The sequence below is a fragment of the Lycorma delicatula genome, chromosome 7, assembly GCF_047948215.1.
Source record: "Lycorma delicatula isolate Av1 chromosome 7, ASM4794821v1, whole genome shotgun sequence".
In the NCBI taxonomy this organism is placed as follows: domain Eukaryota; kingdom Metazoa; phylum Arthropoda; class Insecta; order Hemiptera; family Fulgoridae; genus Lycorma; species Lycorma delicatula.
Window position 1 is genome coordinate 70,531,426 of NC_134461.1, and position 24,735 is coordinate 70,556,160.

Genomic DNA, 24,735 nt, shown 5'->3' on the forward strand with positions numbered 1-24,735 from the left:
ACTCTTCCTAGTAAGAAGGACGAGGGATAGTTCTTAAAAGCCGTTAATGTTTGAAACCTATTAACTGAATTTTTGGTTTAGATTTAAAGTTTTGGTAAATTTACTCGTTTTAACATAATTACAAGCGTATGTAATGAAAGTTATATTTTATAGAATTATACCGTGTAGAAAACAGATTGTTAGTTGTTTGATATTGTCCAGAAATAATGTGTTTGTGGTAATGTAAGATTGATGGACATATCTATATTACAGTTGATATAATTGTTATTAAGGGAATTAAAGTCTTTTTTTTAATTTTGTTATTCGGTTGTTGGAGATAAACGTCTTGTGAGTAATTCAAGGAAATGAAAGATTCATTAAAAAAACAACTTCTTATGCTAGAATTACACGTTTGAATAAAGTATCTTAACCCTTATTAACATTGAAAGGAGATAGGGAGGTCGTTGCAATAGGTAATAAACTAAAGACAGGATATAAGTAGTTTGTTTTTGTTTTTTTTTTTTACTGGAGAAAACTTGTTGCTGTTTGTATCAATATTATACGACATTAAGTTTTTAGACATATAATTTAAACTAGTTCAATTAACTGTCGGGATATACACATAAAAAAAAGATTTTAAACTGTATATATTTTTTAACATTTCACCCGGTTTAGCTAAGGTATATTGCGATTTATTATCCGAGTTTCAACAGAAAGGACTTCGGTTTAACAAACTTATACGGTTTAGGTGATCAAGTCAATCGAAAAATAGGATATACCTTTCAAAAGACAATTTTACCGACCATCAATATGTGTGCTTGATATCATCAGTGCACCTGTCAAGTATAAAAATAATATAAAAACAAGAATAAAACATAAAGATGTGATGGTTTTAAATTTAACCGTACAACTTATACGGTTTACTTCTTCACTTAATCTTATCATCTTGTATTTTTTTTCCTCCTTCACTATTATATATATATACAGGTAAACATTGACAGCTCAGATGTTTTTCAATTTAAAAGTGTTTTTTTTGTGTGTGAAAACGTGACACGGTTGAACAAATCTGATAAATAAATAAACACACATTCTCATTTTGTACTTTTAATATGAAAAATAAATTATCGGTATTTATTAGTGTGTATATAAAAATAAAAATTAACCTTTAGCACTTACTGTTTTTATTAATTATTTTTATTTATTTTTTAGTATTTTTGCAAAGATCTCTCTTTTTTCTTTGGACAGTGTTTTATAAAATTCGATTTAAAATTTAATGTTTAAATTGCATCGAAATGTATTTACAATATTTCATTTAAAACAAATTTATGTTTATTAAACAGAAGCACAGAAATTTCTGCAAAAATAAGTGATAAATATAATAAAAGCAGTGATTTTTTTAAATTAAATCTAAAACAGTTGTTATATATTATTAGAACATTTATTAGATATTTATTTCAGTATATCATTTAGATATTAATAAAAATATTTTCCCAGAGCACATCATCCCGTTAAATTCTATTTGTTGTACATATAAAATAATAATAATAATATCATAAAAGTAATTCGTTTTAACTTGCTAAGTGAAATAAATATATAAAGATTAAATTCACTTTTAACGTGTTAATAAATTTATTATACTATTAAATGGAGTTAAGTGGATTTTTTTTCAAGTGCTTAAGTGTTAAAGAATCTTGTAACAAGTGGTTATGGGAATATACCACTGCATATTATTTATTTTTCTACTCTTTAAAAAGAGACTCATTAAGAGATAATATGTATATTTTGTCGCTATATTTTGTTACATAATATAGACTGGAATATTTATACTTTCTTTAAAATTATTAGGTATTCATTAGAATTTGTGGGCGCGCGCGCGAGCTTGTTTTATGGTCATTCTTCCATTATAATATTTTTGTTAAAATTGTATATATTATTACAATCCCAAATGTTATTTACGTTACATTATTACTATTATTTAATGTAAAACAAGCTTATTTTTTTAGTTCTACTGGCCATTTTTATGTTCGAAACCTTTTTCTTAAGTATATTTTTCAAAAATCTGAATTTTTATCTTTTACATATAACTAACAAAAATATATTAGACAATTGTATTATTTAACGTTTAATTAATGAAAGAATTTTCGTAATTTTGTTGATCCAAACGTATTATTTACTGTTATATTAAAAAAAATTTAATATCTTTTGTTTTTGATATTTTTTTTTAACAATAAATGTTTTTACTATTTAATATTACGCCATTACAATAATTTGAAATAAAATAATTTTTAAATATTTACATAACCTATTACTTTTTATATCATTAAAAATAATAAAAAATACAATTATCATAAAATAGAATTAAGTTACCGGTACATTAAAAAGATACTTTCTAAAATCTTTTCCTATGGGTACATAATATAACAATTCATTCACTACTTCTTTATAAAACAGTAAAATGAAGAAAATTACTGTTAGTTTTTAATAATTAATATCGATTAATTTATTATTTTTTATTATCGCTTGTAGACGTATTGGTGTACATTAACCACCGTTTTACACCGTAAATAAAGGGGAAAAAATTAAAAAAGATATTAAATTTCGTCACCGTAGGATATTGATTTTTGAATAATTCCTAAGTATGTCTTCAACTTTTTAAATAGCTGTAAAAAATTTGGTAATAAGCATTAAATTTTTATATCAGAGAAGTAAGAACTTGTTTTTTTATTATGTATTTAAATGAATTATTAATACCGTTGATTTATTATTTTAAAAAGTGAAAAAATATACTTTTTTAATTTAGTTTTATTAAGTTATTTTATATTTATTAGTAAAATTTAAATTTAAGTTTATACTTTTATTTTTTTCTATAATTACTTTTAATGTTTACAGGTAAATAGTTTTTAATAAAGTCGTAAATTCTTTTCTATAAATGTTGGTTAATAATGTTTAGGAAATTTATTAAAGGTGCAGATTATTTATATTTAATTTTATACATTGGTTGTAATCAAGTATTTTTTATTCTCTTTGCTATAGATTTTCCATAAAATTAGTATCTAAAATTAATATATTTCATAAAATATATATTTTTACTCTGTACGTAAAAAAAACATTGTTTTTTTACACGATTTTATGTGTTACAAAATTTATCTTTAATAAATAAAAAAAAAAATTGTTATAACTGGTCGTACGAGCGCGTAAATGAATAAATTCCAGATGAAAAGGAAATCTGGTTTTCATTAAATATATAATTCATTACTTTGTTGTATGTATCCTTCCCCTCAATTTCTGTAGTAATACGTTTATTTTGAAAAAAAATTACATTTTTTTACACTTCTAATTTTAAAATGACGCCAATGTTTTTATAGCTAAGTTTTGCCATTACGTTATGGTACCTTTATTAAACAAACTTGTTATTGTTGGTTGACTTCAATTATCCATCTCACCTATTGGGCAATACAGTTTATGCTTCATTATGAGATTCAAAATAAATATGGAGGGATAGCTTTTCTTATTAAACAACTACCCAATATAGATGTCGTTTAAAAATATCTGAAGTAAAATTTTATTAATAGATAAATATATAGTATAAATTAAAATTATTTACCATTTTTTAGTTCAATAGTATATATATATATATATATGTTTTATTTTGTAAATAAATGTTTTTGTTTATGTTGTGTTCCAGGATCACCATGCGAACACGATGGTATCTGTGTTAATACACCGGGTAGTTTTGCTTGTAATTGTACTCAAGGTTTCACCGGTCCTCGCTGCGAAACTAATGTAAACGAATGTGAATCGCATCCCTGTCAGAACGATGGTTCGTGTCTGGATGATCCAGGAACATTTCGATGTGTATGCATGCCAGGTATGTAACTTATTTATTTTTTAAAATTAATTTTCCTAAAAGTGATCAAATTTTTGTGTATTGTATTTCGTTTAAACAATGTTTATTTCTTTCTAATTTATTTATTTATTTTTTAAAAAATAATTCTAATTAATTATTTTGTATAAATAAAATATTTTTATAATAAACATTTTTTCAATTCAATTTTAGGTTGCATGTATTTCATGCCATTGATCTGCGTAGCAAAATTAAATTAATGTTCAATTTTCTTTTTATTATCTTTTATGAGTACAATTGGTTTAATCTAAAAATACGCCAAGTAGGATTTTTCGTTTTGTTATTTTAATATTATAATTTAATTTTAATATTATAATTCAAAAAATCTGTTTTATTAATTAATTTTTATCTTTAAAAACTGATATATTTACCGTAAAGAAAATATTTATTTTTTATTTACTTATTTTATGATTTCAAAATTACTTTAAAACAATTTAAAAAAATATATACTTAATATGTATGATGGATGTACAGTAAAAAAATAATTTTGAACATTTTTTTTTTTACTAATAAAATCTATAGTTTATGTCTAGTTTACGAACAAACATATAAACATATTTACAAATTAATTTGAGCGTAAAAACAGTACGCAATCACTGGTATCGTCAATAAAAGATTTAAAAATATAGTTTCAACTTAATTTCTTATAATTAATAGGTTGTTAAAAATATATTGGGCCAAATTTTTAATGTTATTTATAAAAAGTATAGTATGTGTGATTAACTGAAGATGTTATTAATAAAATCTCATGTATCGACTTGCTTATTTAATTGGTTTAATATCAGATTACAAAGATTTAGTAAAACTGTATACGTAAACGTTTTAATTAATCCTCTGCCAATTATAATATGCATGTACTAATACTAAAATCAATTATTATTGATTTTAAGGATTTACTTTTAATTACGTATAAAATTGATTCTTATTAATCACTATTTTGGTACCAATTTATTTTTCATATAATGATAACACTCTTTAAAGTTTATAATTATTTTTATTTTAATAGATATTCAATTATAGCTGTTAATTTTAGGAGTACTCTTTTATTATTTTTTTCTAGTTTAATTTGAATTATCAAAGTGCATTCAGTTGAAAAATATTTTATATAAATTTTTAAAAAAATTCTAATTCAGGGTCTTTTTTACTGCATATTTTTTTTGGGCTTCAATTGAGAAATAATCAGACTATTCCAGTGATTCTACTCGTATAAGTTTTAAAATCATTATTTTCGCTACACGCTTGTGTTTGTGTGTGTGTTTACATATATAGTATATATATATACTACGTTTAATTTTTTCTGCTAGAGATAGACAGTTTTCCAAGTTGTAAACTAACCTAATGGAGCAAGGTATATTTTACAATGGTTTTTTTTAATATTTTGCTTATCTTAACCATTGATAACTTTTCAAATGAACGTATGTGCATTACTAGGAGTTTGGGTCGGTTGGACCATGAAGTAAAGAAGTTCAGAAAAATAATCTTATCGTTAGAAAAGGATCGTCTCAACAAGTTAATTCATTTAATTGTAAATCGGGTCAACTACATCTCAGAATATTATTATTTTTACAGTATTTCCAAAACATTTGTTAATAGCTACTGCGTCCGTTCATATTTACATACGTACGAGTATGTAAGATTTTTTCATCGCTTCTTTTCCGATTCTTTCATACCGGACGCAAATTTTAACCGTTCATTAATTTATTATTATTCAAATATATATGTAATTTCTCCAATATGATAATTGTTAGTGTGCTCTAATATTTAAAAAAATTCGTTTGGGTTATAATTATGTCCATTTTCTAGAATGTGTTTAGCGAAGTTAGATTGTTCTTTATTATTTTTAGTTGTGGATCTAATATGCTCTGTAATTGTGATTGAAAATGAGCGATTTGTCATTCCAATAAATTTAAGATCGCAGTTTTCGCAACTAAGACGCTCCTTGTCTTTCTAAATTGTATTTGTTGTCATTTTTTGTAGAAGGATCATTGTTATCTGTGTATTTTATTGTTGGTTGTATACGATGTTTTTCATTTAAATGTCTTAAACATTCTATTAAATTTATTATTGGTTATGCTGTTATTCTTCCTTGCGTATTCATATATTGTGCTATTATTTATTAGTTTATTTTTTCCTTTATGTATATTTTATTTTGGTATATAATTTATGTATTAAGTTAGTATCATTAATCTACAGAATAATAAAATTAAATCACGTAATAAATAATGGATATGATATTAATTTAATAAATAAAATATGATGATGAAATAAGGGATCTTCCAAACTGAACGCAAAAAATTGACAGATTATGGTGGCGATGTTGATTTTTTTATATTTTCAAGCGTCGTTTGTTTTCAGTAATTTTTACTGAAAAATTATAAAGATTACAAATCGTTTACAAATCATAAAGATTTATTATGGATGTATAGAATCAGTTACAGCTATATATCGTGCGCTTCGCGATATTTACTATGTGCAAAGTCAGCCAAACAAAAATACAACTCATCGTTTGAATAAAAGATTGGAAAAGAATTTTTCAGTACTTGTTGTTGAAACACAAAAGAAATGCAAGGAGTCAAGAGAATATTGCTTTTAAACACTTGCACTTCAAGTGTTAGTAAAAATCGAAATTTATCGATTTCACATCTTTCACAAGAATTGGGAATTGGGTTCTTCAACAACATAGCGAATTTTTGCGTAAAGATCTTGGTCAACAGTCATATAAGATTCGAATAAATCAAAAATTAAAGTCATGGGACTATACTGCGTCGACGGCTTGCTGATTGGATTCTAGAGCAGCTCGAAAGGGATGCAAATTTTCATAAAAAAATCATCTTTTCAGTTGAGGCTCATTTTTGGCTTGATAGTTTTGTAAATAAGCAAAATTGTCGTATTTAGGATGGTTCAGATCCACAACCAACTCAATAGCGACCATTATATCCGAAACAATCACTGTTTGGTGTGGATTATGGGCGGTGGTATCATTGCGCCATTTTTTTCAAACAGCAAGGAGATGTTACAGCAAACGGTAAACGCTGTCGAGCTATGATAAGTGATATTTTTATTTTGCAAATTTGAAAAATTTCTATTCGAATGAGATGTGGTTTCAACAGGATAGTGCCACATGCCACACAGCTGCTGAAACAATTCAATTATTGTACCAAAAATTTGGTGATTTCGATAATTTCACGAAATAGTGACGTCCATTGGCCACCAATGACGTGTTTTTTTTTCTTCCCGACCCATCGGGTTGGTCTAGTGGTTAACGCGTTTTCCCAAATTAGCTGATTTGGAAGTCGAGAGTTCCAGCGTTCAAGTCCTAGTAAAGTCAGTTATTTTTACACGGATTTGTATACTAGGTCATGGATACTGGAGTTCTTTGGTGGTTAGTTTCAATTAACAACACATCTCAGGAATGGTCGAACTGAGACTGTACAAGGCTACACTTCATTTACACTCATACATATCATTCTCATTCATCCTCTGAAGTATTATCTGAACGGAAATTACCGGAGGCCAAACAGGAAAAAGAAAGACTTTTTTCCTCTGGGATTACGTTAAGTCACAGGTGTACATCAACAAACCACGAACGGTTGATGACTTTAAAGCAAATATTCGACGCGTTGTTAGTGGAATTCAAGTTGATTTGTACGAAAATCACGTAAAACTTTATTGATAGACTGGCTATGTCAAGCAAAACCGTGGAGGCCATGTGAATGATATCGTTTCTCGAACATAACATAACATATAAATTGCAAAAATAAAATGGTTGATATTACTCATACATTTTGAGCTGAAAATGAAATACTCGTGTATGAAATGATTGAACATTGAAATAATTCTTGTTGACGGTTTTATAATCTTTATCCATTAAAATATTTTAGTATTTTTTATTGTTTTATGAACTGTTTGTTATAATATTCTTTAATCTCCTACAATTTTCCGATACTACTTTTATTTGAGCAATAAAAGTATTTAGGGCTATAATTTGTTTTATACGTTGATTATAGTAAAAACACAATTGTTTAACAATTCATATTTCTATGTTTTAAATTAAGATTTTTTTTATTTTAATCATTTGTTGAACAAAAAAAAAATGTTGCTATATAAAATTTTTTTGGCGTATTTTTAATTTTTCATTTGGGGTTAGTTTTATTCGATTATGCAATATAATACATTTTTTCAAGTGTTAATTTTGATTCCCAGGCTTCTTGCGTGACAAATGTTTCTTTTTAAACGAATCTTTCAGTTCTCTGTATTAATGACGGAAGTGACCGATTTCTAATGAAATTATATATAATTGCTCGATTGCTTATATAATTTAAAATTAAAAAGCACTAAATCATGAAAATATATTTTTATTATTATTTTTATTCATTAATAAATTATTTAATATACTTGTATATTATATTAAATTAGATATTTTTTATCTAAAGTTTTGATAGGTATTCTTTAAAATCGGGTTCTCTAATTTATACAGTATATATTTATACTCGGAAAGTTATCTTAATACAGTATCAGTTTTGTTTGTGAATATTTATTTACGTTCGAAACAACAAATCGCAGCCTGTAATATAACGTTTTCAAAATAATTCTCTACGTCCTCCAAACAGTCTGAATTGGTTTTGTTTTTTATAATTTGTTTAAAATTTAGAACAGTGGTTATTTTGAATATTACGAACGGTGGTTGAAGCCGTCGTACGATTTGTATTCGTGTATTTTTTTTTATTATTATCTTTTATCTGCTACATTCATATACTTTAAAAATTAGCTTCAACGTAATGGTATTTTTATATTATCTTCTTTTTTATTTTTTATTAATTTCATCCTTGTTATTATAATTTTATTGTTCTTGAGGTTCATCGACATGAGCGCCTATGTTGTTGAATACTGCGTAGGCGGCAGGTGTGTTAAGTCTGTGGTGTTCCCTGCACGTTTTGGTTGTTGAGGCGGGATTGTGGTATAATGTGGTTTGATAGGGGAAGTTGGTCTGCCGGCTACGGTTAATATTGTATTCTAATGTAATTTATGTAAGACGCTAAGCTAAAGTCAGTCTTTGTAAATGCTTTTGCAGAACGACTATGATACCTCTTCCTTATCCTTTACCACGAGCGCTCTTTTCAACTTAAGAAGATATTAAACTTGCATTCTGGTTCTTTAAGATGTGTGTGTTTATATATGTATGTTGCAGTTTTCTGTGTGGGAGTGAAAGGTTTAAAAAAAAAAGTAGAAAAAGAAATTGCCTAAAATACTAGTTTAAGTCATCTGTATGGTATGGCATGTCCATGTTGATTTCTGCTGCAGAGATTTTTACATATATACGTTTGTATATATGTACGTATGTACTCTGTTATAGTATACGACTCCGACCTGTTGGCCATGAACTCTGCTCAACTAACTTAGGGGCCGTTCTTTGTCTGGGTCTGGACCCTCCAGTTTGTACCGTGTAGTAACACTTCGTCATTGCTCTAATCCTAAGTTTTAAATTTTATTTTGATTATTATTGTTATTTTTTTTTTAGATTTATGTTTATTTTTATTATAAAATTTATTTAAATAATTTAACAATTGTACATATTAATATACCTTTATACATCTATTGACAAATTATTATTTGCATCAATAATTTTTGAGTGTAGTATATAAAATATTTCTAATTCAGAAAAAAGTGTTATTTTAAAAGTAGATTGATTTAAAAACCAATGTATATATTTTAATATTCCTCGACATTTACATTATTTTGGTTGGTTGGCTGTGGTAATTCTTTTTTTTTCATTCGCAGTCTCATTTCTTAATTCTCGATCATTATTTTTATTTTTCTCTAATTGTTATCTTCAATATATTTTTTGCGGATTATTATTCTAATTCTAATCTTTCCGGCACCATTTTTTAATTTATTTATGTGTTATATATTTAGCTACAAAGCCTGTTATATTACTTATATAATCGATTTACGTAGTTTATTTTACAGTTATATACACGGATCATTATGAAGATAACTTTTTTCTTTTCATAATGTATTACATTTTTTCTAATAACTAAATGTCCTTGTTAAAAGATTTTAGTTCTTTTTTGTTTTAATATTTGATTGTAAAAAATGCATATGAATTATATCTCGCCCCTATTGACTTCTCTGTTGCTGTTAGTGACCTTCAGTACAGTACATACAGACGGAATGCATGCGAGTAGGGAAAGATTGAGAACGTAACACTTTCTGTTATTCGCTGGGCCATAACTGGGAAGATGAAACATATTAAGTATGTCTTTTAAGATCATCGTTTATGATTCCTACTATTCTCCAGAATTAAACTCTATAGATTGCTCTTCCTCGAATTTATGATTTTATATATATATATATATGTGTGTGTGTGTGTGTGTGTGTGTGTGTGTGTACACACGCGCGTAGGTATTTTTAATTAATTGCATTCTAATCTTTTGTTTTTAAGTTCCTTTTTCCAGAATCTTCTTGTTATGCTTTTATTTTATTTTTATACAGATTGATTTTTTCTCCCCTGTTTGTTTTAAACATTTTTTACTATTTCAAAAACAGTTTGTAACAAATAAATCACCGTTTCAGCTATATTTAGCAATTAATTTCTCATCTATCGTTATAAAAAAAAAAGAAAAGTAATTATAATTATGGGAGGGTCATCCTATTGTAATTTTATGAATGAATAAATAAAATTTGTCTGAAAATAGATAATTACTAGTGATACTATATATAAATTATATAGGGTTAGAGAATTCATTTTTATGTTTTAAGGTTTATCTAATTTATCTTAAAACTATCAAATTTAATGAAAGTTGATAATTTAAAAATATATATTTTTTTTTATTCATATCCGGCCAAGAGGTTCATTACCCGGAAACATTGTGTTAGTTGTAGTATCTATATTTATTCTAAGAATGGAAATTAAAATATGTATATTTATTAATATGCTTTAATGTTAATTTTATGATGTTTTTTATTTTTATATTCTCATTTTATATTATTTTTTATTTTCGAATGTTGCCTCTAATGAAAAAAACTTGTTAGCGTTTTGTTGGTAAATACATAATTAAACCTGTCACGGGATATTATTTTGTTTGATATTTGGTTATAATAAATTTTATTGTTTGTTTTTTCTAAAAATAAAATAATTGAATATAAAATCGTGAGAAATTAGTGAAGAAAAAACATTAAATAAAAGAAATCGAAATTGGTTTCACTTGTATGAAAAAAAATATATTGAGGGTTTAGAAAAAAAATTACCGAAAAAAACCTGGGTGAAAGACAGAAAAGTTTTTAACTTGTTAAATTCCATAAGAAATTAAAATTATATGGGTTACTGAAAATCTGTTAGAAAAAATGGGTGTTGAAAAACAGGAATTATTCCTGTCAATAGAAGGATTTTATGAAGATAAAAAATTTTGAATGTTCATCTGTAATTTTTTCCGATTTTAATTTGATTTGTAGGTTTCCTTTATTAGTAAGATTGTAGTTAACCTATAGAATCGTTAAATATAATCGAAGTTATTAAAAGTTACATCTTACCTTTTATTTTTTGAATGCTTAATTTTAAATTTAATTAAGGTAACGAATTAGTCTAGCTTAATTAAAATTAAATAAAAGAAACACATCTTCTTAAAATATTTTTTAAAAAAGAAAAATGTATTGGTTGTAAGTGTGATTTTATTTTTCCTGCTGTTCGAGCAAGAATGTACATCTCAGTATATATTTTATTTATTTTTATATTTTATTTACTGATATTATTGAAAATAAGGTTATTTTTATCGATCAGTGCTGGTAAATCATGAGAAACGTTATAGAAGTTAAACCCGCAATATGCCGTTCTCCGTGATTAACGTAATACGTGAAGTATATTGGTTGAAAGTGACTCGTAACGCAAAATTCTGCGTACAATTCAATTACTGGTATATTCTTACCCAAGTGATGTAGTAAAACGTGATTTTCTATCTGTTACCAGTGAGTGCAATGTAAAAATTTATCGCAATACGATATCTTTATTGCTTTTTTATTCAGTATGTTGTACGATACTGTATATTCAGTTTTTTATACTCTGGATTCCAGGGTAATCGAGTATAAATTCGATTTGTTTGAAATCAAATTTATTTTTGCGTGTCGTTTAAATAATGTAAAGAATAATATAATTTTTAGTGTTACTCCTAATCGGGAATTCCATGGATTACTTGAGAACTAAAAAAACGTTTAACGTAAAAACCGATTTTATAAGAAAATAACATATTTATCTCAGAAAAGAGTAGCTGTTTAATTGTAAAGAATTTCGAAGTATTTTAAGCTGATAAAAATGAACTAATAAAATAAAGATATTTAGTTTACTTATTTAATTATTAAAATATCTTATAAATTAAGCGATTCCTATTACGTTTTGATTATTTATATGATATCCAGAAATCTCCGAAGCTATTTTGATTCGGGACCTGAATACTGCTGCGTCCCTTGTTCATGAAATGTGTATAACTAGTTTTATATCCGTGGATTGCCAGACTAAAATGTTTTGTTTTTTACTAGTCAGTAGAACGTGATCGGGTACAATATGGAGGAATCGTTAGCGTTTTCATCGAAAAAGATAGCAGCAATTTAAAAAAATTGTATCTTAGACACTACTAGAGGTAATCAAACGAGTACTATTTTTAAAAATTCCCCAACTCAAAACGTTTTTTTTACATACGTTTGTACGTAAAATGTATTTTACTTTGTATTCTACATATTGTAGAATGTTACAATATGAGCCCCGTTGATCGCTCTGCAAACATCCAGCCGATAATTGACTTCTGTCCAGGTCCGCTGTGTCATCGCAGGCGTAACTGTGGCAATAGCAGCGGTGTTTGCAGATCGACCAACTGAGCTCATACTGAAACATTCTAAGATGTAAAAAAATTTTTCTGAGTTAGTGAATTTAAAAAAAAACTCGCTTGATTATCTCAAGTAGTTTCTGAAATACGATTTTTTTAAATTGCTGCAACCTTTTTCGATGATTCTGTATAATAATCGGTCTAACTATCGACCTTTCACGTCGGAAATCTAATGCTTAATCGTCTCCAATGCTCGAGTACTACACTGAAATTGAGGATGTCGTTCTATGTGAATTAGAGACTTTAAGAAAACAAATGAACTTTTTCCAGTCGGTATTTTTGTTCAAGTAAAAATTAATTCATGTATTTAAAACCGATTGATCGAATTCATTTACGGAAACTAACTCCGAATCAATCGGCTTGAGAACGGATAAAATCTGATTATGTTGTATAAATTATTTTAACAGTGTTTATCCTTTATTTAAAATATTTTACTAACAATATAAATCAATATTTTCTAATGGTAGAAGTTTCATGGAAAAATTATTAATTTTTTATTAAAAATTTTGAAATTTTTGTTTCGAGATAACTTTGCATTAAATATCGGATTTATAAGATTTTTCGGGTCCTAATAAAAGGTATAATTTGTATCCCATGCAGTCTGATGATTTCTTAACACTGAAAATCTCTTAGTGTAGAATTCTGGAAATTAAGGTATGGCCATTGATAAAATACCAGTGGCCACTGAATAAAAAATGTAAAAAAATATTCTTTAAATTTTCAGCGTCGGTTAAATCGACCGATTTCAATAAATATTCTTTACTGTTTCAAAATAATCCTTGAAAATATAAATAGCTAAATAAATAGAATAATCTACATACTTATATCGGAATGTTAAAAAAAAAAAAAATTCGAATTAAGCAATTTACCACCACTAGAATTTAGCATTATTTTACAGTTGGTGAAATTTTTTGAACGTTTTAATATATTAGTTAAGTATCATTTTAATACGATGAATGAAATTCTCTCTCATTAATATTGTTATAAAATACTAAATTAAATTACGATCCACTTTCTAAAGTCCAGTAAATTTTGAAATGTTCAGCGTTCGTCTTATCAGGTTGACCGAAATATTGTTTAAATTAATGTATGGAAACTATTCGTAAGGTTTGTATAATCTTTTCAGGAAATTTTGTTGAATTGCTGGACGGACGGATATACATACTAAATTATTTTGTAATATGCTCAATTTTTTCAACACGCAATAAAATTCATTGGCACTGTATCAAGTTTTATGTTATTTTTTAAGTTCAACTTTCTTATTCTCTAGTTTACCGATAATTTTTTTTAATATGATAAGTACTGATAATGGAATTTAATTTGAATTTTGGCCGGGTAGATTTTACTCTTTATATTAGCGAGAGAATCATTGCAAAACTAATTATCGTATAAGCCTAGCCTAGGCAAGATACGTTCGTGCACCATTACATTGTTTTAGTAGTGAAAGGTGTGTTACCGAATGATAGATAGATAATCTAATGATATTAATTTCTCTATAATAATCATCATCATCATCATCATCATCTTTCTCATGATCATTATTATAGTTATTGTTTTTGGTTGAGTAAACCGTGAAAAATACACCAGCGCTAAATCAAGCGATAGTTTAAGCGAGCTGCTTCGTTATCTCCTCTATAAGCCGATTCAAGTCGCTAACTACAACATATATATGTTTTTCATTTATCTATCCGTGGGTTTATTTCTAACTTATATAACGAACCCATAAATATATAAAATAATTACGATTGTTTTAATAAATCAGGCAGGTTATGTTATGTTCTTATTGAATTTAATGGAATAAAAGAAAAAGACACATAAGCTACAGTTTATTTCGAAACACGCGGTTTTTTTCTTATTTAGTTATTTCTAGTCGCGTGGATCACGCTAAGTTATCTGTTAGATCGCGTGTTTATCGGCCGACTCTCTTTCTCTCTATTTCTCTCACTCACCACTACATTTTACTTGTCTTTCCACTATTATTCTTTACCACTATACCTTCATTATTATCATCATTTTTCTCTCTTTTTCCCGATATTTTTCTTTCTTTTCTTTGACCGAACGAGAATCGTTCGTGGGATCTAATCGTATTGTTCTTATTTCTCTGTGTCACTATTTTTTTAATGAATCATATCATTTTAACTTTCTTTTTTTGCTATCTGTAGAGTCGATTTCGATTTTGACTTTTTTATGGTGAATAATTGCGGCAGCGCTATTCTTTAATTATATTGCGTTTAAGTTATTTGATCGCTTATTTTTGGGTAATTTTCTTAATGCCCGATTAAAAAATGTTTTAATGTAATATCTTAATTATTTTCGTACCTCCTTTGGATATTTTGCAAAGGATTATTACTTTATATTTTTTAATATAAAAATTTGGCCAAAAAATTAGATACCATTGGGAAATTTCAGTTTTCAGTTTTCTTTTTGCCTATATGCTTCCCCTCCACTAAATGTTATTCAATTAATTATTTATTTTATGATAGAAAAAAAAATTAGTATTTCTGACCTATAAGTGTGTACTCTATTTTATTTTGAAGTTTTTTCTCATGATTTTGTTAAATGATAGTTTAGTCTGAAACAAAAAATAATACGATAAACAAAATATTTGTGCGCCATTATTTTTTTTCTTACACCCAGCGACGTTTTTATTTCCTTATACTAAAATTTACTAAATTTTTAATTTTACTACAATTACTCTTTATAATGGTACTTTTAGTACTATATAAGTTATTTAGTATAAGAAATTATAATTTAGTAGATTAGTAAATTTCTAATTGTAAACTGTTAAATTTAGTTAGCGTTCTTTTATTAAATTTTAGCTGTTTGGTGTATTTTCTTATACGCTTGGTTTTTTTTTGTAGTTGAGTATTAATGGGAAGGAAAAATTGTATACAGTTCGAATTCGAACCCAAATTATTGGTAATTCCCCTAGTATCAATATCCTTTAAAAATATATATATATATATATATATATATATATATATAAAAAGCTGACAAAAAAGTTGTAATACTTTCTTGTCATTGGTTATTTATTCTTATTTAGTGGAAAAATAATGATACTTAAAAATAAAAAATAAAATTTTTTAAACTCAACAAGATTGATTTTTTAAACTTTTATCGGCTCCCCCACTCCCAAATTGCCACCAAAGTATATTTTTGGGGATCACTTGCACTAATATTATGCCTTTGAAGACATAAAAAAAATCGGTTAAAAATATGCAATAAATAAAAAGATAGCTTTTTCGATTTTTGGTGAAGGGGGAATTTTGAGAAGAATTTCTCTAAGAAAATGGTAAGGTAATCATGCATAGATGGGGGTAATATAAAGCAGAGTTATTTTTGTAAAATTTTGAGAAAATTAACCACAAAAAAAGTCTACCCTCACACCCTGAAGGTATTGATCCAAAAGTTTTACCAACAAATTGACCTAAAAACATGAGTCTCTGTACAAAATTTCATCAAAATCTGTTTATCCAATCCAATCATATCAATTTTTTTACACGCCAACACATATACGTAAGTACGATTATTCAACCCCACTTTTTTGTTTGTTTTCTGGAGTCCTTGAGTCATGAAACGTCAAAAAAACCCACCCACATTCCATTTTTTTATTGATTACCATACTTTCTTTTTTGTAGCTCTAGAGCTTATGCTGAAGACGCTGATCGGAGAAGTGGAAGACCACATAAACTAAACGAACAGAAGCTGTTTAATATTTCGGATGTTATGGGCGAAAGTCCATCAAATTCAATGCGTAAGTTAGCGCAGTAGCAAGATATCGGACTTGCTCATCACATAAAGCTGTAAGAAAAGAAATGAAACTTATTCCCTACAAAGTAATGTGTGTTCCAAGAACTGATCTTCATATCAAGCCAAAAGACTAAATTATTGTCAATGGTTTAAACGTTTTATTGACTACAATTCCGTAGGTATCCTCGACATAACGTTTTTTATATTAATTTACAAAATACATGACTGTGGTCGTAAACTAACCTCCATGAATTACGCGAAAAATCTTTACACGAAGCGAAAATTGGAGCCTGGGTCGGTGTGAGTAGAACGCGCATTTTGGGTCGAATTTTTTTAAAAAATAGTTAATAATGTTCGTTATTGTTCTGTTTTAACAAACTTCATTAGTCAGTTAACAGAAGTGAAAATCAGTCACGGTTGGTTACAACGAGATGGCACCACAGCGCACACAGTTAATAGATCAGTGACTTTTTTACGAAATAATTCATTCATAATTATGTGAATGAATGATTAAAAAAAAAAAAAATGTTTAGATAGTTAATATATTCCGAGTGGCGGCATAGTCGATGATGGTTGTTGTATATAATAAATGTAGGTTAAAATGCTGTATCGAGAATATGCCTATTATTTATAATAATATCATTAAAATAAATAATTGATTTAAAATAAAAGTGGATATTTTATTCTAAAAGCAATGTAAGTAAAGAGCGGAAAAGAAGAGTGAGAAGATGATACCTATGATATAAAGATAGAAAATGTTGCTGCACGCAGAAGATGCGTCTGCTCAAAGGTCATACATAGCTTTTTAAAGATAAGAGGACGGGGTACGGTTCGATGCACTGAGGTACTATCGAACAAGAATAATTGTTGGTTCCCTTGGAACTGCATTCGAACACTGCCGCTATCAGTAAATCTCTCGGTACGTTCCATCGGGGAGGTCGGCCGCATGCACTGTGTCGCAGTTGATATTGTTGATAATTAACCGTTTCGTTTTGTCGTCGTTTCTGCTGCTGTTCGCTAGTTTCGCTTCGATATACGTGCGTACCTGTACACGTATGTGTGTCGTGGTATATAAAATAACGTAGCATACGAGGTTTTAAGTCGGTTGCAGTATGTAATATGCCGCATCGTTTCTTGTACTTCATTACAACGTAAGATCTAAATGTCGAGAGGCCTGCTATAAAGTCTGCTACTGGATCTTTTTAAAATGTATCCTCGGTGAAAGTACGTCTGAAAAAAAAACTGGTAGCAGTTACTCGTTCGTATCAGTCCCTTTATTATTATCTACATTCGCACGATATCTTTAATAATAATAATAATATTAACATTACTGTTATATCTGTGGGAACTTTATAATAGTACTTAGTTATTGACATGCTTACTTAGTTACTTAACTTAATAACTATACTTTGGTCATTAACTGTTTTATCATCTGGTTAAACTAGATAGCCCAGTAGTGTATTAGTAATTAAAATAACAGAAAATAATGATATAATTTATATAATCGTTATTATTGGTTGGTAATTATTTATTGTAAATAATTACACTCGGTTTTATAAGATTATAAATTATTTATATATTTATTTGATTGTTAGTTTTTAACGTTTTACGACTCGAAAATATAATAATAAATTAATTGTGAAAGCAAGTCTGTTTTATTAGAGGTTTTATTTTTTTGTTCCATAATAAACTTATAATATATATATATATATATATATATATATATAATCTATTACTATTACTATTATATAGTCTTATTACTTTCAAATGACTTAATTACAATGTATTTTTAATATTTTTAATTGAAGCTAAATTTTTCATATAATGTTATTTCTTTTAGTCAGTGAGATGTAAATCGTTAAAAATACGTTTAAATTTCGTTTTTCTTTTTTTAATGTAACGTTGTTATAATAATGTTGAAATATAATACATCAGTCAAATAGTGAATCTGTAACTACGTATACAATTTAAAAAAATAAATGTAATAACGACTTGTCCGAGCTAATATTGCATGTGGAAATATTTGAAAAGACTTTCAGTTAAATTTATAGTACCTTTATCCCAATTATTAAAGATAGACAATCGTCGTTACGTTTTATTTTGGAGGATTTACTGGCATGGATGTAGTACATAATTTTCACAGAGATAATGTTATGTCCGAAACCAGAAAAGTTTCTTGACATATCTGCCTCTACCAGATCTCCAAAGGAGATTTAAACAAGATTTAAAAAAAAAACGTAAAGAAATTATGAAATGATGGTGGATAAAAAAAAGGAAACTTATCTATATAAAGAATGAACCGTAAAATGAGATAAACAACCCCCCAAAGATTTATCTATGAAACGGTCATCTGTTATCGGACGCCTATTTTGCCTTCGCCTTCGGGATCGGTAGAGATGTGTATTTATTTTTCCTTTAATTGAAAATATATTTTTATAAGAAATTATAATTTTGTAATGTATTAAATCCTGTATTTATATATATGTAACAAAATAAACAATACCATTTATTAACAATGATTTACATTTGTAATATTTTTTATTATAATAGATTATTTATTTACCTATAATAATTTTATTATCTATGTAAATACTGTTTATGAAAATAATATATTTATGTACATATATATACGTAGTTAACGGCTGCTGTCAGTAAATCTCTCTCTATGTTCCACTGGAGAGGAATACGTATACTCTCAAATAATTAGTAATTCAACCCGCCCGGGTTAGTCTAGTGCTTAAACTCGTCATTTATTCTTAGTAAAGGCAGTTGCTTTTATATGGATTTGAATGCTAGACTGAGGATACCGATGTTCTTTAGTGGTTGGGTTTCAATTAACGACACGACACAACACGTCTTAGGAACGGTCGGCGTGAGACTGTTCAAGACTACATATTTATTGGTACATTTACAATTACACGCCAGATTGCGCACAGATGCCTTGACATCTCTGCATAGTACTGTTGACATAAACTCTGCACAGTTAACAGTATTTGTGTTGTTACTCTGTAACCTAGTATACAACAATAATTAAATAAAATTAATTAACTAATTGTAAATTTACCCTATAAGAGGAGGTTTTAATCGTAAAATTGCCGGAAAATATTTACTGATCTAACTATTTTGTGTTTATTAGCTATTTTTTAAATATATGCTGATTTTTTTTTTTTTTTTAAGAGATTACAAAAAAATAACCTACCGCAAAACATTAGTATCCAGACTTCGTAAGGGTACTCTCGCCCATTCCCTGGAATTGTACGGAAGTATTCAGTTTGATTATAAACGTTTCAATTTGATTCCTTCCTGACTGATATACTTAACTATTTTTTATTGGAGATTAAACTTAGTAAAAACAATCGATTCAGTATGAGAAAATTATTGTTATTCATATAAATTATTAATAAAAAAAATTTAAAAAATCTTTTTTTCATTCTACCAATATACGAGATACACCTTTTTGCAGTGGTGGATTGATTGAATAAAAGAACGTGGCACGGTTTAATATTAGCGTATTAGGTACAAAAAAAAAAATTAATGTTTTTCATCAGCCTTTTACTGTAACAGATGTTTGCAGAGAAATACATTCCTTATCCGTAAGCCAACTGTCGATACCTGTGGAAGAATTTTATATCGTAGATTTTTGATGTCTAGATTAAATGAAGTTTAATCTTGATGTAACAATAGTTAATTATTTATTTACGTAATCCTTATAATCCAAAGAAATTTATTATATGGAAATTATCGGGGAGAGTAATCCGATATAAAAATTGCTAAAATTAACTCTTTATTACAAAATACAGTTTATTTTTAAACAGGTTGGGAATTGGTTTGAGTTAGATAATCATATGTTTTGTATAACATTATTATTAGCTTCTGTTGTAGTTTAATGTCGGTTTTTTGCGTGTTGGTAAATGTTATAAAAATTCGCTAGAATGTAAGTTATTTCTACGGTTGAAATTTTAAACGTAAATAACCGGTATACTTAGTTATAAGAATTATGAAATGGTTCTTTCAATATTGTTGATATAAAAACTTATTTTGGATATAATGCTCTTATGTAATGTCACTTAGAATCTATTTTTGCTATTTTATATGTTGTTTAGTTATGTACTTAACTGTAGATTCAGATTTTTTGCACGTAAACTTTGACGAACAATTTTTTAATTTGTATTTTTTTTTTAATCCAAGATAAAAAATATTTTTTCGTAATGTATGTTCGTAAACCTTTTTGAAAATTTAATGTTAAAAAAAATAATTACTTTTTAAATGTTGGGAAAAATTGAGGAAAATGCTATTCGTTATTCGTAAAAAAAATTGTTTTGAAAAATAATTATTTCTCATAATGGATTATATATAATATTGCACAAAAAAATAGATAATGCGGGTTTAGTAATAAATATTGAAATTTTATAGTATCGTACTGTTAAAATAATGGGTCTTCTGTAATAATTTATTCGTTTATTACTTTTATATATGTAAACCAAATAATAATATAGTTTTTTTTATAAAGCTAATCCATTCTTATTTTTAAAATTATATTCGTATAATTTTTATATTCTTGTAGTTAATTGAATAACATCTACTCTCCCACTCGTTCCTCTTCCAGTTTCACTCTCTCTTTCTCTCTCTCTCTCTCTCTCTCTCTCTCTCTCTCTCTCTCTCTCTACATATATATATATATACTACTCGGAAATTTTATGCCTGTCTTTGGAAGTTTAATTAATTAGTTTTATAAACTCCTCATACCACTAATTTATAACATTTACATATTTATTGCTGTTCGAAGATTTGATTCAAGGAAAACTAGGTATAATTTAGTGTAATATATACATATTAACTGTTGTTTTTTGCGTGCGTGTGATGTGAAAAAATTAGTTTTATGTTTTTTCTTCATATTTTTCAATTTTTATTTTGATGTGAACGTATTATTTTAAGAGATAATCATTACAGTTCTTAGTATGATTATGTAGCCAATCAATCATACCACTCTTATACATACATACATAATTACACAAATTAATCATTAAAATACCTGAATGAGATGTGTAAATCTATTATTCTTTCAGTTAAAATTAATTTATTTATTTCTATTAGTTCCAATTAGAATAAACGGATTATAGTAATATTAATTTTGGCTGGGTTTTCTTTCCTTCAAATTAATTATAAACATTCACGATATCTATTGTTCTAAAGGAACAGATTTTAAATATTTAATTGTATTTATTTAAAAATAAAAAAAACCGTCAAAATATTCTTCAAAAGGTTTCTATTTTTTTTATTCCAATTTTTCTTTTTAAGGAAATCGGTCTGTCTAAAAAAACAGAATCGCTGTTGCGATTAATACAATTTTTCATAGTAAAAAAAAAATGGTTTTTTTAATAAGTTTGTGAAAATAATTACACCTATATAGGCAGGTTTTCAGTTGTTTTAAATCATGATAATACCGTTTGAAAATTCGTTTTTGCTATATAATATTCATAGCAGCGTTGATAACCTTATTTTATTTTGTTAATGTTATTTACTGTTGGTTATAATCCCAACTTTTAATTCTTTTTACTTTTTTTTTTTGTTAATATTGATTCTTTAGACGCATTTAAAAATATTTTTTTCTTTTTATTAGAAAGTTATGTGAAGGTGGTCCTAGTATAATTAACGAATGTTAAAATAAAATAATAACTGTAATTTCCATCATTCAAAAATACTTAGTGAAATTTTTATTTTCTCTTGTTTTTTTTTTCACTTGTACAAAAACTGTTTTCTTTTTTTTGCATTAATATATTTTATAATTACGAGTTTTGTATATTTATACGTTTTTAAAAAATTTTCTTTTAACTCATGTTTTCTTTTGTAGATAATAATTATTATTATTTAATTTCATGTTATCATACATACATTATATATATATATATATATATATATATATATATATATATTTTTGTTTTAACATATTATTTTTGATTACATAATATTTGTGTTTTACAATATTCTGTGTTTTACGAAATTTCTTTATAATAGGCATAATGAGTTGTTTTTTGTTAACATATTTATATATATAAAATCCTTTTCACAATACACAGCTGAGCAACATAAAATCAAACTCGTAACGTAATCGCTGCAGAATCAGTAGGTTATGTTGGAATGAAATTTTATGAATGATACGGATAAATTAAATAAGAAAAACATAAATTTAAATGTTACGTTTATTTACCTTGTTACAAAACATGTTCAAAATGACCACCCTGGGTATCGATGCCTTTTGTGCTTGACTGATCATATTGAGAATCGTCTGACGCAAGACGTTGTCAATTGTGTTGACTTCTTGTTGAATGTTCACCGTCTGTTCATCAATATTGTGGGGATTAGATGCATCAACACTCTTCTTTAAGTAACCCCAAAGGAAAAAATCGCAAGTTGATAACTCTGGGGAACGTGTAGCCACCGTCCTCTGCTGACGCATTAGTGCAAGCTCGTTCATTTGCGCAGGCCGCATGAACGCGATTCAGTGAAACGTTTGATGTGTGACACGCTGATCCGTCTTGTTGGAAGAAGCTGTATTCTTTTTCATTATGAGTGAATTGCGCCCAGAATTCTTCGAAAATTGCATCTTCTGGACAGGTTGTAATTCTTTCAATATCGGCAATGGCCTGTGCAGTGCTAACAGAAGGTTGTCTATTTCGTTTTGCATTTGAAACCGAATCTGTTGTACGCCATTTTTTAACTAAATCGTGTATGCTACTCTTCGCTGGGATACATGCATTCGGAAATTTTTCAAAGAATACTTGATGTGATTCTTCAAACGATACGGAACGAATATAGGCCTCGAATATAGCTATCCTCTCCTGGATTCAATAAGGCATTTTACACAAATACAACTGCACTCACAATACTGCATTACAACAAGTCGTATACACTGCACTGACACATAACCACTTGACACTTGACAAATGGCAGAAATAATCAGTAGTAACATATATATCCACTAGTTGCGCTAGTTGTGTGAGAATCTTTCGTAAATAGTATTGGGTAGCGGTCTCATTATGGGTTCGGTTTTATATATATATATATATATATATATATATATATATATATATATATACAGGTGAACAACGTAATTATATCTCTATGACAGTTTGACTAATCTTTGTAAATCATTACGGATCTTTTTACGATATCTATGATCATTATATCTAAATCTGTAAAATGATCAAATCTATTATATCTGTAAAACTTTATGTAGTCATCTTTTACACAATGCTTTTAAATGCAATTGTATTTTATGTAAACTGTTTTTTCTTATTTGTCCATTAATGTTCTTTATATGAAAAATAAATATCTAATTTCTTTCAGTTGTCTTTGTTTTATTTAAAATTAATTAATATATATATATATTTTTTTATTTTTTTATAATACTGTATGACTTTATATGGAAATCTAAGAACGGTTCCAGTTTTTTATTATTATGTTTTTTTTTAAATGTATGAAATCAGATAAATGTATTATCCTATTCGGTTCGCACACGCGAGTGTATGTGTATGGTATTTTATTTACAATAGAAGGCCACTATACTTTGTTTTCTGTTAATAAAAAAAAAGGATATTGTATTGTCACTTAACTTGATTTTAATGTGCAATTTCCTTAAAAGTATCGGTGGATACTTTGAAATGAAGTAAATGAAAAATAAATAAATACAAAGGACTTTTCTTCCCCACAAATCACTGTTTGAAATTCTTTGTAATGCTGTCGGTATAATTAAAAAAAAAGTGACAACGAACCTGATGATCTTATCTATTACATCGTAATAGAAATTATTTTATTATTGGTTATACTATAATTAAATGTTAATACCGTTTTACTGGTTTGTTGTATTGTCTATGTTAGTATATAGTTAAATATAGCTATTTACGTTTTCATTTATTTAAAGTTAAGTAAATGTGTTTATTACTTTTAAAACTATTTTAAAAAGCTGTTTTTTACTCTTAAATTGTAGATTTTATTTGACACAGATTTAATTTTAGTTCGTTAAATTATAATTAGGTTTAATTATCTGTGTTTCTAGTAATCCAGCTATAATTTAACTTTTATTACATTTTTAATTTGTAATCTATTTTCCAAAGCAATCGAATCGGTTTACACGATGGTTTTTTTAAATAGATATTGAAGTCTGTAGTCGTAACAAGACACATTTACAGACCACGATTCTATATTGAAAATAAAATCGTGGACTGTTTC

At 27.0% G+C, this 24,735-nt stretch overlaps 1 protein-coding gene across 2 annotated transcripts in view; it reads left to right on the forward strand.

The window, feature by feature from the left end:
• N (neurogenic locus Notch protein) overlaps positions 1 to 24,735 on the forward strand; it is a 486,560-nt gene that overhangs the window by 407,670 nt on the left and 54,155 nt on the right. For both annotated transcript variants that reach the window (XM_075372134.1, XM_075372135.1), the window contains one exon: positions 3,665 to 3,847. In XM_075372134.1, coding sequence (XP_075228249.1) covers positions 3,665 to 3,847 — 183 coding nt within the window. The remainder of the gene's footprint in view (positions 1 to 3,664; positions 3,848 to 24,735) is intronic.